Source organism: Linepithema humile, chromosome 5 (assembly GCF_040581485.1).
Source record: "Linepithema humile isolate Giens D197 chromosome 5, Lhum_UNIL_v1.0, whole genome shotgun sequence".
In the NCBI taxonomy this organism is placed as follows: Eukaryota; Metazoa; Arthropoda; class Insecta; order Hymenoptera; family Formicidae; genus Linepithema; species Linepithema humile.
Window position 1 is genome coordinate 17,699,179 of NC_090132.1, and position 18,094 is coordinate 17,717,272.

General features: G+C 37.1%; 1 protein-coding gene across 7 annotated transcripts in view; it reads left to right on the top strand.

The window, feature by feature from the left end:
* The window catches only part of Nckx30C (solute carrier family 24 member Nckx30C), a 60,592-nt gene that overhangs the window by 18,247 nt on the left and 24,251 nt on the right, over positions 1–18,094 (top strand). For 3 of the 7 annotated variants that reach the window (XM_067354695.1, XM_067354697.1, XM_067354700.1), the window contains one exon: positions 6,370–6,682. In XM_067354695.1, the coding sequence (XP_067210796.1) occupies positions 6,370–6,682 (313 nt within the window). The remainder of the gene's footprint in view (positions 1–6,369; positions 6,683–18,094) is intronic. The other 4 variants (XM_067354696.1, XM_067354698.1, XM_012362197.2 and 1 more) reach the window with 3 other exon arrangements.

Below are 18,094 nucleotides of genomic sequence, written 5' to 3' on the forward strand. Positions count from 1 at the left end.
GGTTAAATGATTTTATGATATACTTGGTATGGTGGCAATAACTTTTCCAATGTCAATAAAAGAAAGCGTGTGATCTATAAAATGACGATCGTTCGTACATATACGCGCGCATAGGTACTCTGTTAAAGTAACCGGTATAAATTTACCACGAGTTTATGTAAGCTGCTTACCTCATTCGTGTGTGCGCAGCTTAACACTCGAGCAGTAAACGTATTGTTGCAACCGACTTGCAACTCATCGTATAGCAATCTTCCTCACCGTTGATAATAATTTAATTTAATTAGAAAAAATAATCACGTGCTTTTCCGCCTAATTACCAAAGTACTGTAACACTTCGAAACAATTGATTTCGCGATAAAATCTTTTATATGAAATCGGGTGTTAATTATTGCGCATGCATTTCAACCACGACATTAATAATAATATTATGCCATTTTTGATAAACGGATTATGTGTATTTCCGTATCAGCGAGACCGCACAATTTTCTGTCATTGTACACGAGGAGAGTATTGCGTTTCGAGCTATTCATTATTTTCTATATTACCCGGAATCGTCCGATCTCGTGACAGAAGTCTATTCGTTCACCGATTATTCGAGAGTTATGTTCATGAGCGAAACGTCACCCCAATCTTGCCGCATCGCATCGATTTTTGAGTGAATCAATATTCAGGACACGAAAGAATTCAATAAAAACTGAAAGAAATGGAGAAACGAAAAATAGCAGTAGCCTATCATTCTTTGTTCTTTGAAAAATGCATCGATAACTTTTGAAAAACGCTGAAAAATCTGCGACTCAATCGCCGTGATATGATATTATCGATTTCATATTCAAAATACCATCAATTGCCACAATGGATGGATTGCTATTTGGTAAATCGACGGCATGTTCCTCATAAATTCTCACTTCGAGCTAAGTGACATTTGCACAGACTTGCACTTGTCAGACTTCGCGATCTAGTTAATTGGCTTACAACTCGCTCCATGCTGAATGATCGTACAGACATTGATGATTCTCACACATGGGTTTTCTCTTTAGTATGTTCTTGCTAGATATTTGCGAGTGAGGCGTGTTTCGTTGGCAAAATGATTCCGTTTTATATAATGGTAAACGATTACTGTGTAGACAAACAGTCAAAGTTCAGAATACAAATTCCGCAACTGACTGAAAATGTGAACGTTTCAATATAAAGAGATCTTTGTAAATGGTTGTATTTATATATCGGTCAAAGTACTTGAAAGGAAGATAGAAGTCGTGCCAATTTTCGATGACAATCCTCGAAGGCTCACCAAATACTTTTGTGTCCGCTCTTGCCATTCGATTCGATATTACTGTAGGAATCTTCCAGCCTATTTAACGTTATAAAATGTTGAAAAATAAGAGCAAATATCGCCGAAGAGACGGTCAGCGAGAATCCAAGAGTGAGTCTTCGTCCTGAATCCTGGAATTTGCTTCGCATCTTTACGACTCTTTTTATTGCTTTAACCACTGCAAAGAGACAACTCGTAAGACGGTTGCGATATATAACGGAGAAAAGGGTACTATCATCGTAACGCGACTCGCACAAAGTTTCAGAATTGATGAAAAATGTAAGGGAATCGGCAAGGTACAGGTGAAAAGTTACCGGAATCGACAAATCTTTTCTCAAGCCTGATGAAACATTCGATAAGTCGACTCAAGTTCCCTTTGAGTGCAATTCTCGAAGGGGAAAAGTTACGAAACCTGTGCAAATGGTACTACCTTTCCATGGCAACTGTGCTACTGTGACGTCAATCAAATATCTATTTCGGATTTCGGGAACAAAGCTTCGTGACTTTGCATATAGATAGTAATATTACACGCCATTAATAGAAAAAAATAAATTAAGATATTTTTAAAATTTGAATACTACCAAAACTCGATTTGCTTTCGTAAATATTTTATTTTATATGGAAATGTGTTTTTATTATTTAGAAATTGATGAAAACAAGTTAGCAATTCAAACGAGTTTTATATTATTTTTTACAGCTGCGTGTGTTATGCGTTGCACATACAACATGTAGCTTTGAAAAAATCGCAATGTGTAATTGTACTAGAAAAGTTCTTCGCGTGCTCCACCCTGCGAGACTATTAAATAATTCGTCAGATAGCAGTGCACCGCAACTGCACGAACGCTATCGCTTATTAATTTCTTCCCCCGCGAGAATGATAATTCATGTTGCGCGGAAACGTCGTAGATAATCTTATCTTAAGTTGCAAATAAAAATCAAACGGTAAAGTTAATGAGCAAAGTTTGTAATTAGAACACTAATAATCAACCTAGTAGAGCTACATGCTACTAATGCGTCGCGAACTATTTTACGTACCGGATTAATCAGCAACTATACATTACAGGCAATATATTTGCAGCTATCGCTAAGCAAAAATATGGACGATAGAAAAGTTAATATTATTGTTAAAAAACTGTTTCATGATATTTTATTGCAAAATTGCGAATTTTTACAATCGTGTTGTATATTCAAAATGCCATTTGCAATACTATAAATTAATGAGCGGATTGATTTATATAGGTTAATCGTGATAAAAGTGTCAGAAAATATAGCTAGATTAACACGACTCGTGCTAACCGCAGAATGATATCGAGTTATTAATATCAGCACGAGGCACATTTTTTGCAAGCGGAACACTCGCAACTCATGGATATCTCACGCGTAAAATGCAGCATATGTCATGTCGTACAATTGTTCTATAATTACCTCTTCTGGTTAATTTCTTACCACTGAAACTCGCTAAGCGTCGTCAATTTCGGTTTCGAAAGATAGGTAGCAGGATTTTAGATTTAATAATGGATAGGCACGTCGCGTAATTGTAACCACCTTTAAATATTTAATTACTAATCTCCGAAAGTTGTCGTAGAGCTGCGACTATTCCGCCGTAATGTCTGCGGTTATACGCCGTCTAGAAATTCAAATCGGACTTTGTAGGCGCCTAGTAATTAGAAAGTTCATTACCCCGACAATGGAGTGACAACGGCAGAAACCCGTATCTCTGCTGTCGCAGCTCGGCGATTCCTTTCTCTCTCTCTCTCTCTCTCTCTCTCTCTCTCTCTCTCTCTCTCTCTCTCTCTCTCTCTCTCTCTCTCTCTCTCTCTCTCTCTCTCTCTCTCTCTCTCTCTCTCTCTCTCTCTCTTTCTCTCTCTCTCTCTCGCTCTTTCGCTCTCTCTCTCTTCTCTTTCTCCCCCTTTCGCCCTCTCTTTCTCTCTCTCTCTCTCTCTAGGCTTTACCGCTTTAGACTTGTATCTATCAGCAGACATTCGTATCATCGGCAGGTATACCGCTATTGATGGCATAGCCCACACGCATTGCTCAGTAGAAAAGCGCTCGTCCTACGTAAAACTCACTCGCAGATAACAATATCAATTGTAGTAAAATACAAACCGTACACACAATAAATAAAGCAGCTGCAAAATACCCTGTACGCGCACAAATCAAACGTTGCAAGTTTTGTTTAAAAATAAATAACATTATTTACTTCTTCTTTCCTTCACTTTTATTATTTTGTATTGCTGCCGGATCTCAACTATGTTACATTTAACATCATGGTCTCTCAAACAGGATTATCATGTTTCAGATTATAGCAAAGCCGCTCGATTCGATTACGCATTATGAGATTTTGCGGAGCGGCGTCAAAATCACACAATATATTCTGGGCGCAGGACACGTCTGTGTAACTTCGTTATCGGTTAATACAATCTTCACGTAACATCTTCGTCGCGTAGGACACTACGAGTTCTGCATTAGCTTCATTATTTAACGAAATTATGCCGGCGTAAAACGCCTTTCCTCCAAGTATCAACTCATACATATTTTTCGCTTCAGTATTATGTGAATATAATTATAATGCTTGCCGAAAAATATAATACTATTTTTAATTCACTGTTGAAAATTAACAAGTTGACGCTTGTTAGTGGAAAAAGATTGATTCTTCACGGACCGAAAATTCGACGCGAGAAATCTGTCCCTAAAATTCTTTTCTACGTAAAAAATAAGCATTACTCTCCAAGTAAAAAAATGTCATACAGCTTATACATCATACATAACTCTTTGCGTATATATTACGGTACTTAACATATCGCACTATGCGTGGCAGGAGTACTTATTCCGTAGAACGTTTACAAGCGGCGACATGCGACAACCACGACTGGCACAATACCATTCCGAGTAATATTATTATTTCTCTGTGCTGTTAAAATTATTGGGAATTAGTGGGAGATGATTTGCTAACGCTCATCGCGAACGCGATTTTAAATCGTTCTTTAGATTTATACACGGCATGTACAACTTTGCTGTCGTCCTTTCGTCGGAGTCGATGTTGTTCCTAAGGGGAGAAAAATAATGGAAAACATTGTAGCATTTCGATAAACTTGACAGACGACACAGTCCAACCGTTATCATTATTTTATCTGTTGAAATATTCAGCATTCTTGATGTGTGGTTTGTGTCGAGTGAAATAATAATATCAGTGAAAATAACATACTTTTACGAATCCACAGAGACGAGAGGATATTTACTTTCTATTTTTTAACTTGCTGTAAAAGGTGTCGCGCGAATAACGTCGTCACTGATAACGCGATAAACCATACAGTTTAAATGTCAAGAGCAAACTGAAATTAACACTTTTCTCTTAAAAGTGTATATAAAGTATAAATAATATTCTACATCTCAATTTTACGCTTAGATGTGAATAGAAAGTGTAAAACTCTTTTGAAATGATAATAAAACCACTTTATTCATAAATAAGTAACTTGAAACACAGTGTAATACGCTACCACTCTTTGGTCTAAGTACGACCGCGTGATGCTTAAACATCGCGGTGGAGTTTGTTACCACGCGGACCGAAAGTGTTAATTACGTTCTAGCCGCGATATCGTTTGCGGTTACTAAGCATGAATTTTAATCCCGATGGTCTTCTCTCTACCCAGTGAGTAAATTTATTTTTTAGGGAAGACCATCGTGACAGTAATGCGTCCGATTTCGAATAAACATTGCGGTTGACATTGCGGTTATAAACGTTGCGAAGTAATTGTAATTGAATTAATCAGTAAAAAAGTAAGTCACGAAGAAAAGTATATAATGATTAAGGGTGCGTTCGGGGAGACGCTATTAGCGCTATTTAGCGCTATCGACTGTTCACGGAGCTAGCTGGTAGTGCTACCAAACGCAATTATGACGTCATTAATGGTAGTGTGATACGTCATAACTACGCGCTATCAACGCTATTCCTTCCGAGGTAGTGTGTTGATAGCGTTAGCGTTTGCGAGCTCCGTGAACAGCAATAGCATAGCGTGGTAGCGCGCTTCTGCTAATAAAAATGGAACAAGATCGTAAATAAACAATATTAACAGCACTTATAATGCAAGAATTAATAGATTCATCGTCTGAGAGTGATGATGGTGAAGAATGAAAAATTATAGAATAGAGTATAAATGTAAGAAAACATGTACCATGTCTCAGCATTAAAAATTAAAATATCGGCATTTCTCACATTTTCCGTTGAATTATCAGATGAATGTTTGTAACAAAATTAGGTGTTATTATTTCCAACTAGTTTAATATTGGACAAAAGATTTATAATTGGACTGGATCTTTTGTCCAGCATTTAACGTGTTGAAAATAATAACACCTAATTTTATTACAAACATTCATCTAATAATTCAACGGAAAATGTGAGAAATGCCGATATTTTAATTTTTAATGTTAATACATGGTACATGTTTTCTTACATTCATACTCTATTCTATTATTTTTAAATCTTTACCATCATCACTGTTAGACGATGAATCTATTAATTCTTGTATTATAAGTGCTACTGCTGTTAATATTGCTTTTTTACGATCTTGTTCCATTTTTATTAGCAGACGCACGCTATCACGCTATGCTATTGCTGTTCACGGAGCTCGCATTCATTAGCGCTATCTTGGCTCCGTGAACGGAGCTAGTAGCGTTAGCGTTGATAGCGCGGTAGCGAGCTGCCCGAACGCACCCTAAGAGTCATTACTTATTGTTAGACAAATAACGATCAATACAAAACGTGATGCAAAAATTAATTGAAATTTTCCAATCAGAATATCTTTGTTTTTTATGTCCCCTTATCAGTCCCTTTTTTCTCCTTGAACGTTGTCTCTCATACGAGGAGATACATCCATCTTATAAATCACTACATGGACATTCTCTAGAAAAATGACAAGTTCCTCTGCCCCTGTTTCGAGCGAATCGTCATCATCGCTCGTTTCTAAATCGCCCCCTCTAGAGTCATATAACACGCGAGAACAAACGATGACAATCGTGAGAACTTCCAACTGAACGCCGTAATGGCGTTGTGTGTGTTCCAGCAGCATCCGAACGCGACCAACAGTAGCGAGACGAGCGTGGGTGGCGTGTCGGGTGCGTGCGGAAGCAGCGGCATACCGGCGCCCGGGGAGGCCGGATGCAGCAGCCGGGGTGGCAGCAGTAGCGGTGCTGGAGGCGGTGGCGGCGGCAGTGGCGGCGGCGGTGGTGGCCCAGGATCAGGACAGCGTTGCGACCAGGGCCGTGGCGGTCCGTCTTCTCATACGACACGGGAGAGCCACGCCAAGTTTCGGCACGGTCTGCTGCAGCTTATGATCCATACGATCGATCCGCTCCACGACGGTCAGTCCCGCGCCGGTATACCAACTCCACACTCTATCACTCTCGCTTGCAGCTTATAGCTTATAGCTTGCTTTTCTGTCAGCACGCTGGTTATGCTTAGTGTTTGTTCTTTTTCACACGCGCTATTCTGCGCTTTGCTTGCATAATATCCGCCCGCGAATAACAGAGCGGACACGCGCATGCTTTTTTTACAATCTTTTTGGTTTCTTTCGCGTGCCGCAATGTGAAGAATCATCCGGTCGGTTGATATTAAAAGGTTTTTCAATCAAAAAAATTATCACATCGCGATTTTGTTTTAATTCTACAGAAATTTAGTCTGTCTGATGGAAAGTTTGGCTGTGATAATCAAGTTTCCACAGGATTTTAAATGAACGCTCGATTTGGTCCAATTAAGAATCTTTTGTAGTAAAACGATACTAAATGTAGCGCCCAATCAAGATTTTACGCCAGCACAATACTATCACAACTTTTGACGTCTTAACTTAAAATTTTCAATCATTTTATAAGATTATTGTTTCGCGTAGATAACAACCAGAAATAATTGCAATATAATTATTTATATCAAATTTATTGCAAATTTAAAAATTTTAATCAATGATATAAATGAGTAAGAATCGCGATATTTTGGAAGATCGAATAATTGTGATGCTATTTGATAACGTTTCATTCGTCGCGTGTGTAGTTAGAATAGAATTGATAATAGACGCTTTTGCAATAGTAACGCCGCAGGCAAACCGGCGGCCTTTCGGAAGCTCGTTCCGACGACATATCTTTGAATCAAGTCGCGAAATTTCCGACAACTCGACGGATAAAGTGTAGAACTATGCGAGAACGTTTAATAAAAACCCCGCGGCTTTACGTAGATAGACAGTCAGACTAATATTCAAGATTTTGATCTCATCTAAAATTCTATCATGCGAGGTAAAATTTTATTCTCGCAACTTAAATATCATAAATTTTAACGAGTAAGAGGCCGCGCGATTTAGCTTGGTTGATACATTTGCAATTTCTTGACGATGAACAAGTAATAACTTATAAAAGTTTCACGAATTATATTAAGATTATTCTGATACGGAAACATTTTTAATTTATATCATTTTTTTTATGTTGTGGCTAAAAACGAAATTTTCCATTCTGAATGGCCGTAAATTTTATAATTTATAATACTCGTAATTTTCAAGTAACAATTTTATGTTAACACAAGAACAAACACCGTTCCTCTTTAATTAAAAGAACATTTATCGTGTGAAAGACAGCGTGAGCTTGACATTTAAATGAAAAAAAATCACACGCGGAAGCACATTAAGAGAGGAGCTTCCGCAGATTCTTGTCGGAGATTGTCAGCTCAGATACTAGACAGTATTGATCATTTATTGATGTCGCAACGGCATCTGAAAATGTGCATGAAGTACGGACAGTGCACACATTTTCGGGAGGTGCAGTTGATTTGACAGGAGAGTCTCATGAATGACAAACATAGCTCTGTGTATAATATTGTAGTTCCACTTGAGCTTGTTTTTCGGATCTGCACATGCATGTAATGTATCGATTGCAACGGTAAAAAGTTCTAATGCACGCTGCACACTGTAGTTACTTATGATGCTTAAAGAAGAGCATTTCAGTATCTCTCCCGTAATCCTCTCTCCAGTATCTCTCCAGAAACTAAGATTACGTCGATTAACAGATAATATTTGGTATGAAATTAATCTCCTGCTAAATGAACAGGAAGCTTTATCGACATTTCACCTGTATGCGGTATGCAAACCCGATAAAAAGCCTTGATGCAGGAATTTTATATCGAACACCCTTAGAGCTTGATTGGTTTAAATTTTCACCGTGTTCGGGATGCATCCAAAAATAGTTATCGATGACGAACGTGATCGCCGGGTCGTGCCTCGGGTTATAGTCGTTTGTCAATAAATTATTTGATAGAGTTTGGAAGCGTAGGAAGAGACAATGCCGTGATAGTTTTCATGATACTTTCTAAATTATTAGCCCTGAGTCGGTAAACAGTTGACACGCACGTTCAATTAAACTTTTTATATTAATTTGAATATTTCCGTAATGGTCGTTTAAGCTTCTAATTCACTCTATGTTGGTTCAAGGGAAAAGTTCCAGTAGATTTGTTGATTGTAAAGTACGTTTATGTACGTTCTTCGAGCACATTTCCGTTTGCTTCATAAATAAATATTTTCAGGTATTCAACCATCGCCATGCGCTTGCGATTGAATATTTCATGACACGCGCATATGTTTGTCATCACTCTTACAAACACGCGGTGCTCATGGCCATCCTAAATATAAAATATTACCACGCACAATTTTAATCCAGCTGTCTATAATCTGACAAACTATAGCCGAATAAATTCTATGAAAAATTTAGATACAGTTAAACGATGAAAAATTATTTAAGACTGATCATCAGATAAGCTTTCGATTGGTCGTAATCACATTGAACTTATCAATTAAACTCTAAAGAGCGTAAATGATTTACGACAGTTGGACTATACAGCTAATCGATATGGGTTATTCAGTTCAATCTGACATGTCGAGGTCTGAATGCGTCTTCATTTGTTTGTAATTATCATCATGTATAGGCAATTATAAACGGCTGACCGATTCCTACATAAGCAACATCCTTGCATCCCGATTCTCGGGTCATTAAATTGCCAATTGTTTCGCAAATGCCGAATAGTGTCCATATTTCCGGAACATTACATCGAGACGCGATTAAACAAATGAGCGATCAAACGATAGAAGCAAGTATTAAGTAAAAGTCTTATTTCAATCTTATTATCAAAGTATGGAAAATTGTGCAAAAGGATAATAACGTATGCACAGTTGCGGTGTATTGGAACGTTGAAAGATTAAGTGCGCATGGATATAAAAGTATATGATGCATATAAAAGTGATTCTTGTGGTGTTCGACAGGAACTAGAAAATAAATGCAAGTCCATAGCGTAATATTTCTCTTTTCTTCTCTCTCTCTCTCTTTCGTTCGCGGCGTGTGCGTTTATAGATCGAAGTGTGCGCGGAAAACCGGGGAACACATTATTTTGCCGCGGCTCCGCGTCGCCGCGCAGTCGCCGCGCAGTCGCCGCGCGTACGCGGCGATATTAACAAAAGCGTGGAAAACACGATAACATTTTCACTTTTTAAATGGCCTGGATTGGCGGATTGATTGCAACGCAACGATACGAATTTTACTCGTCTCACTGAAAACGTTGCGCGCAAATCTTATATTATAATTAGCTTCTAAATTATATTGCTTATCTATCTTGTCGAATGGTTCTTAAAACCACCGATACGATGTTTAAGTTTATTTCCTTTGTCATTAAATAGATTATATTCATTCATTATGTTTGCGTATGTGCAATAAAAAAGAATAAACTTAAAAATGGGAATAAATCATAATTTATAGTACATTTGTCGGTACTCGATGGACAAAAACACGGAGACGGTCGGTCGTAGCTCGCACGAAAGGGTCGTGTCTAATTGATGGTCACCCTTTTCTTTGCCGCGTGACCTGACCCATTTGTGTGACCGTCTTCGACTTACACTGTACGTACACATGACTGCGAAATCAATCCCACGAGATTGCCGAGTACGCTCGCGGATTAAGATTTCTATCTATTGTGCCGTGTGAGAGCTTTCTGTACTTAAATTAGTAGTTAACAAACGCCATCGCACAAATTCGTTTAAAACCTATGGAAAGCAGCAAATACAGTCGTTGTAAAGAATAAGCAACAATTCCCGCGATAATGCATTTGGAAAAGTTTGTGTTTCTTTGAAGTTTTAGTGAAAGTATCATTGGAAAACAGAGAAGCGATATTAGAGAGAAGCAATTATTGATATTCGAAAATTATCGCTAAAAGAGATTGTTTTAGTCGAGCAACAGTTTATCGAAATTATTATATTCCATATAATTTAGATTGCGATTCATCTGGCGTGATAATAAACGTTAGCATGATTCGATAAGGATGTTGGAAAAATGGGCGATGGATAATCGATCTATTGTGTACAGGAAACAGTCGTAATCGATATTATACGGGAAGCAATTCCGTCTTATGCCGATAAACTGCCGTGGATTTTGTTTGATAAAAGTCAGCCTCGATTTTCCTTTCCGTTTATGATAGTTTTATTGTGTTTTGTATTTATATATATAATATTTATATATATATATTGTACATTATTCTTGCATTACTTTTTCATCAAATAATAATTTTTAATAATCAACCTTAATTTTAGTTTTAAACTCACTGTTTTTAATTCTTGCAAATTATTTAAATATAAAATTGCGATAGTTTTACCGATACGTCAATATTATAATATCTCTTATTTAAAAAAGTCGCCAACGATAATCTCGAGAATTATAATTTCATGGGATAATATTTCATCGTAAATTCCAACTTCTCTTTTTTTTCGAATTGTCATGTTCGAGCGTTTCACTCCAACATAATGCACCAATTTGAGATGTACTCACCGTGGAAAAGAGAAGTGCGAAACCGACGCTGACATGAGAACGTCGGGTTATATCGCGCGAAGTGATCGCTGCGGCTGTGCGAGCCGGCAGCAAGTTAATTTGCAGCATCGATCTTCCTCGAGCTGCCGTAAGTGTCCGAAAACGAAATGAAAGCTCGTATATTTGCCCGCTTTTCTTCATGATAGCATTGACCCTTCCGCAATATATTATACAATAACACATGCAATCCTGTGCAGAAATATAATCTTAACGGCGCAATTGAGATATAAAGATAAAATCATAGTCTTTCCATAAATTAAGAAAACTTAATGGCTAAATACTTTAATTAAGTTTGTTCTCAGCTTAATACAGTTGAGAATGAGTTGATTTTATTTATGTCTCTTCTCTTCACTTTCTGTGAAATTATTCTCGACAATTAGCACATCATATATCGTGCGAAATTACTTGAAAGACACAGTTGTGATATTTTCTCGTTATATTCTATGTTATATTGTAATTTGATGTTTGTTCTTTCTACTACGACTAGACGTTCCATGATATTACGATTAATTCGTAACACTCAAAAGTACCATAATACTTCAAATGATATTTGTCCGATTTTTCAGTGACACTCTCGAACCTACGTGCTTCGTGTAGCCTAGTCATACTATAATTTTGGAAATTGCCAGATAGTGAACACTGCGTTGTACAAAATTTTATTAGGTGCGTGGTTATGTAAAATAATTACTTAAATAACAATAAGCAAAAAAAGAAAATAGCGGTTCTTTATCAAGTATATCCAGAAGTGCAGAGATAGACAATATATTTCAGATATTCACGTCAATTCTTAAAAATGCTCACTGACCGATGAAATATCCACGAAATACGAGAAAGAGAGCTTGGTCGTCACATCCGCGAATCTGCGCGGAAATAACGCAGTGTAAAATCGCTCGCGCGTTCTATACATAGCGCTCTTTTCTTTCCACCTACACATCCGCCGCGACGGCGAGCGCCTCGCGCGACGGAAGCACGTCATTAATCTCGATAGCGTGGGAAACGTTCAATACATGGCGATTTCAAAAGCGCACGTACACTGTCCCATTCTCGGGAGGAAACAGTGAATTCCTACTTCCCCCGTGTGAAGCACATCTACTCAAGCAGAACCGCGCATAATTCTTGATTTCACTCACAGCTCTTGCAGCGCGACACTCGATCGCGAGTCGCGGATACGGGAAGAGAGAGACAGAGAAAAAAAAATGAGGAAGAAAATGAAAGACGTTTTGTCAGCAGTTGGCGCGACAACGCTCAGTGGTTGGCTTCGAATAAATTTGCGGAACACGTTTTGAGTGTATTCTGAGCGGTGGTGAGTGGCGAGTGTGTATCGGGACCCTGACCTAGAAACTGCCGCGTATCGATCGTAACTAGCGAATCCGCACTTGGGGCTCGCCTTCCTTTTCCCTTCCTTTAACTCCGAAGCTTTAACGTCATCCAGACACCACTCGAGATAATGCCGACGACGGCGACCAAGGACCCATGTTTGTGCAACCATCTCGACTGATAAAATCTTCTAAAACCGCGCCGAAAAAAAAGTTTTTTTTTATTTTCAGTACTTGTTAGTATGATTTGGAACGACTAGGTTTTTTTCGATCAATTTTTAAGTGAAAAGACACGCCCTTTTAACTAGTTGAACGAATGTTTTTTTCAAGGACTACATTATGTACTCCTCAAACGTACGTGAAGGTACTACGCATTACAATTGAATCACCACGCAGGATAAACGATAAACGATAAATTTGTATAAAATATTAACAGATTATTTTAAATCACGCAAAGATATTTAACATACTTATCGTTTGCAGTGTGCTTTACAATTTTACAATACATCTTTTTTATTATCAACTCGTAACGCAATGAGATTATTACATCGTTGAAATGCTTCAAGACAGATTATTAACATATTTTTTTAAGAAAGTAAATCAGAGAGCACTTGACAATGAGAGTAAACGAAGAATGAAAGATGAACGCTAAAGTGTAACTGATATTTTTTTCTTATCTACTGGACTCTTTATTAACAAGGAACTAATTTAGGAGTTTAAGTAGGTCCCGCTGGAGATTATAAATCCTATCATTAACTACCACGAAGAACCTGGAGAGATTTGCAGTCGTGGAGGTGGACAGAAGTTATATGTATGAGAAAATTGAGAGAGCAAAAAATTACTATAAAAAATGAAATATTTATATTTTATTCTCGCAATAAGACATATGCATAACCGTGTTACATATCGTGCTTATTAAGCGCTTAATTCATTTTGGATACATTTGATATGCACTCCACAACATTAGAAAAGATTATGAAAAGATTATTAACAATATGTTTTTAGAATTCACAAACGATGAATAAACAAAGCGCAAAAAATCGATGCTATGGAAAAAGAGTCGGACTGTAAAACTCTCATACAATACGTTTGCATTGTATTCTGTATCCATTATTATCTCGATGGTCGCGACAAGTGAAGCCATTTACTTTCGTCCAATAGATTTCCCAGTGCATAGCACCTCTAGAAAAGAAAAAGTTTTCTAAAACTTATAGATCTAGATTGTATATAGCATTCGTTTAACAATTACATTAGTAGGTCAAAGATATATCAACCTGTTTGTTGAAGTTTATTACTTTGTTACTTTGATTGGTACGATATCTGCTTTTTTTCTGCGTTGTATAGTCGTCGAATTATTTATCGCCAAACATTACGCACATATACAAATGATCTTGTGTAAGCATTATACATTCAATTCTTTAACATATTAATTCGAATCATATCGCTGATTGTGATTTTTTGTTGTCAATGTTTTGCTGATGCAATAACGAAATTTATATAATTCTTATGTGAGTGCTTTTTAAATAAGTTACTGAAATATACAAAGCTTTCATTTCAATAAGCTTTCAAAGCTTTAATTTTGATAATCATATAAGAATATTAATAAATGTTAATAGAAAAGAACAGATTCATTTTTATAGTGTTGACTTTTTGCGCTTCGTTTGTCGATCGTTTGTGAATTCCACAAATGTATTATTAGAGAGTCTTTTACAATTTTCTCCAATCTGTGCGTGCGTGCACGTGCACAATGAATATATCCAATATGAATTAAATGCCTTTATAATTTTTGCGGCATTGATACGCGCGACGTTTTATGGAATAACGAGTATACTCTGCGGCCGAAAGTCAGCGGAACCTGCGGCAGTTTCTGTGTATTGCTGCGGTTTCTGGCCGAAGCTGGCGCGCGAGTGCGAGCAATCAATCACGTTGGGTTTTGCATTAGAATTACCTAGCACCCACGCCTTAATCGCTTACACGCGAGGCAGTATTTCGATACTGGCCGGTAACGAAATGCTCCGGTTAACAAAATCGATCGACCTTAGTCAAAGCGTTTGGCAAAAGAAGCATGGTATCGATTTTGCTGAAAGTTCTTGGAGTAAACTGAAATGACGAGATAGTAACAGGAGAATAAAGAACAAGTCTCCTGTTGTGCAATCTTCGAGTTGGATGGCTAAGATGGTTTCTTCTTTAGTCATATTAACAAAATAGTACGATATACAAAGCTTTAAATTTCAATGTTAGAGGAACAAGTGGAGTAAGAATCTAAAATCATCTTAACGTGTAAATGTCAATATCTTTTATACGATTATCTCACTTATTTTAACATGATGCACTTTTGAAGAAGATTCGATAACTCAGAGATCGTCATTATACGTTCGGATAGAAAGTCATGTAAATCAACAACCATTAAATTCAAGTTGATTTATGAACTAAAATAAATATCTAAAAGCTTTAAACTTTTCTAAACTAGACTGAATATTTGAAAATTTTGAGCTTTCTGGAAGATACTTACTGTCAGCCTATAGATGGCAAAAGTAAGTAGACTAGCAAATGCGCGCTATTCGAAGTAGGGTTTAATTTTCTGTATAATTCGTTAAACGGTGCCGGATGATAGTGAAACTCGTTATTCCCGGTGCCTTCGTGATCATTTTGAATTTGAAGGAAGATTACCCTGAGACGCGAGTTATTGAAACCCACGCCGGCACCATGGAAAGAACTTTACCTCTGATCAACTCGGCTGTTCCTTTCAGGAATTTAATAGTCTTTGATTTAGATGACTCTACAGCTTGAACTTATAATGGCGATCTTTAAGTTATCGAGTTTTCTTTAAAAGTGAGATGCATTATTATGTTATAATGAGCGAAACGATTTTATAAGATATATTGCTGATCCTTATCTCGTTTGCTTTCCTTATTAGCGAATAATGTTGATTATATATTTCTCAAATTACATAAATTAATTTTTGAATGGAAATAAGATTTGTTCATAAATGACTAAAAGAAGTTAAATCACTATAATAGATAGAATTCGCTGACCATTAATAATTAGCTTTAGTTTCAATTTTAATTTAATTGACTTAAACGTTCAATTATCGATCGTTCTCTATCTCCAATTAAGCATGACGTACAGCTAAGCCTACTTACAAATGATATTCCATTTGATTCGACTTGAGGCGACTCGACAAGTGTGAAAACATGTCACCTGCTGTTAACAACTGTTAGTAACTATTATTTCATCACAAGAAATACAAACTCTTGTTAATTTCTGTCGCTCCTACAGTTTTTAAGCATACACGAATTCCCAGTTGTTTGGACAATTACAAATATATTTCTAACATATGTGCGTCGTAATTTTCACGCCTTGTTCGATGTCATTTCACCGTTCACGTTTTTTGTCTTCAGTGGTTTTTAATTGTTTAAAGCGAAAGCAGATCGTCCGTGTAAACGCGAATTGATTGAGTTTTGTGGGTTAATAGGCAATGTCTTGTCGAGAGCCTGCTCCCACATCACACCGACCTACGAATCCACTGACCCCACTTCCGCGCAATTCTCGGCGTTACACTCTTAACTAAAGCTTCTTCCATCTCGAAGCCAGACAATTTGCCAGACAATTTGTAATCGACTGTGAGTTTAACAGATTGAGACACGACAGCCGGCCGACCTCTTCCTTATTCCCAGTCTTTCTCTCCCTCTCTGCCGTTTTTCCCTTGCCATTTCTCCTGACCCATCCTCCCCTTCACCCACTTCCTTTCCGTGACTTTCCGTCTTGCTTCGGGTAACTTACGGGTCGATACTACTATCGCACTCTACTTTCCAGCCCCGGGCTCTTCGCCTTTCTTTTCTCGCCTCGTTCCCATCTTTGGGGATGAAGGCCACTTACTCGGGCTTTTTCTCTTTGACCTACTGCTACCACCGGCACGCAGATCCGTGATTCCTTGGCACGAAACGCGATAAGCAATGAGTTAGTCGGCCCTTTTAAGCTTGATTCACGCCATGGACACAACCATAATCGTAATTCGCTCAGTCTATTAGATTGTATCATATCGCAATCGTTTTTGAATCAAGCTGTATTCTTTAATGGATTCCTTGTGTTATTCACATATATCGATCTTTCGCTATTGCAGTATGTTTTATCGCTTTTCTCACCTATAAACTCTTGCGATACTTTAAGCAAATATTTGCAAAATAATATCATTTTTTACAGAGAGTCTTTTTACATTTGAAACGCAATCTACAGCTTTGCGAACGCAGACCTACTGCAAATATTGTTCATCGCTTTCACGCCATTATTCCTGCTTTTAAATTTTATAAAGCATTGCACGAGTGAACTCATTTTATGACTTGCGGAGAGGTTTAATTTCTGGAAAAGTACTGTAGGTGTATGTGTGGACAGCATATTGCATATAAAGTCGAAATAAATAACAAACCGCGCCGTCGAGAGAACGACGACGCTACTCTATTTCCGTATAATATTGAATTTCAAACTCTCCTCGGTTTTTTTTCTTTCACTTACCCACTTTTTTGTTTTGACCTGCCTGGCGAGCAGCAAAAGTTCGCACGAGCTATGGTAACCGCATATTTGGGGCACACCTCACAGCTACTTCACAAAATTGTTAGTTGCTACACGATATTTTCTGACAAGTGTAATCTGCTAGTGACTTACAAGGTTATTTAAAATATAATCCAGTTTTAAACATGTGAAAGTCTTGAGAAGCTCCTATATAATTTTACATAGTTTTCATCACTTAATTTAATTATTTTTATCGTGCAAAAATAAAAGAAATAACGTAATATCTATGAAAAATTGTTTTAAAAATTGTTTAAAAATTGTTTTTAACTTTAAAATTAATAAAAACTTCTATTATTTTCGATACTTTCTATTTCTCTCTCTCTCTCTCTCTCTCTCTGTATTTTTAGAATTTTTATTTTCTCTTATAATACAATACAAATTAAGATGAATATTCTGTTTGAATGTGGTCAAGCGAATAAGGCAGTAATCATAAATAATTAGATATATGAATTTTTCTCATTACATAAAGGCGTGTTGATTACTTAATCGTCATTGGATTATTAATTAATCAGAGTCCATTAATTACCTAATTATTATTAAGCCATTTAAATAGATATATCTATCCGACCATGTAAAATAAATAATGAATCCACCACATTCAGAAATGATTTCATCTTATTGAATTAAATATTTCCGATTATATGTGTGATCAATCCATTTCTTGTTTATTAATGAAGGTCATCAAGGTGTGTGAGGGAAGAGTCTTGCGATATCACGGAAAGGTTTCTCACTCAAAGAAATAGATAATGTCGATTGATCGACTACTTGTTGAAATAACGATGATCCCTTTTAGCGGCAAGACCATCGAGTTCTCGAATTCTCTCCCCGAAGCTATCTATAGAGCATGTACATTCTAAATTATGCATGACCTGTACACATGGCACACTCTGTGGACTGTATACAGTGGAAACGGACGTGTATCATCTATACAGGCAAATGTTCTGGTCTTATATATACAATATTTATATTTTATGTCCATTGGTTTAAGTCATGTTACATTATTGATAATAGTTATTTGAAT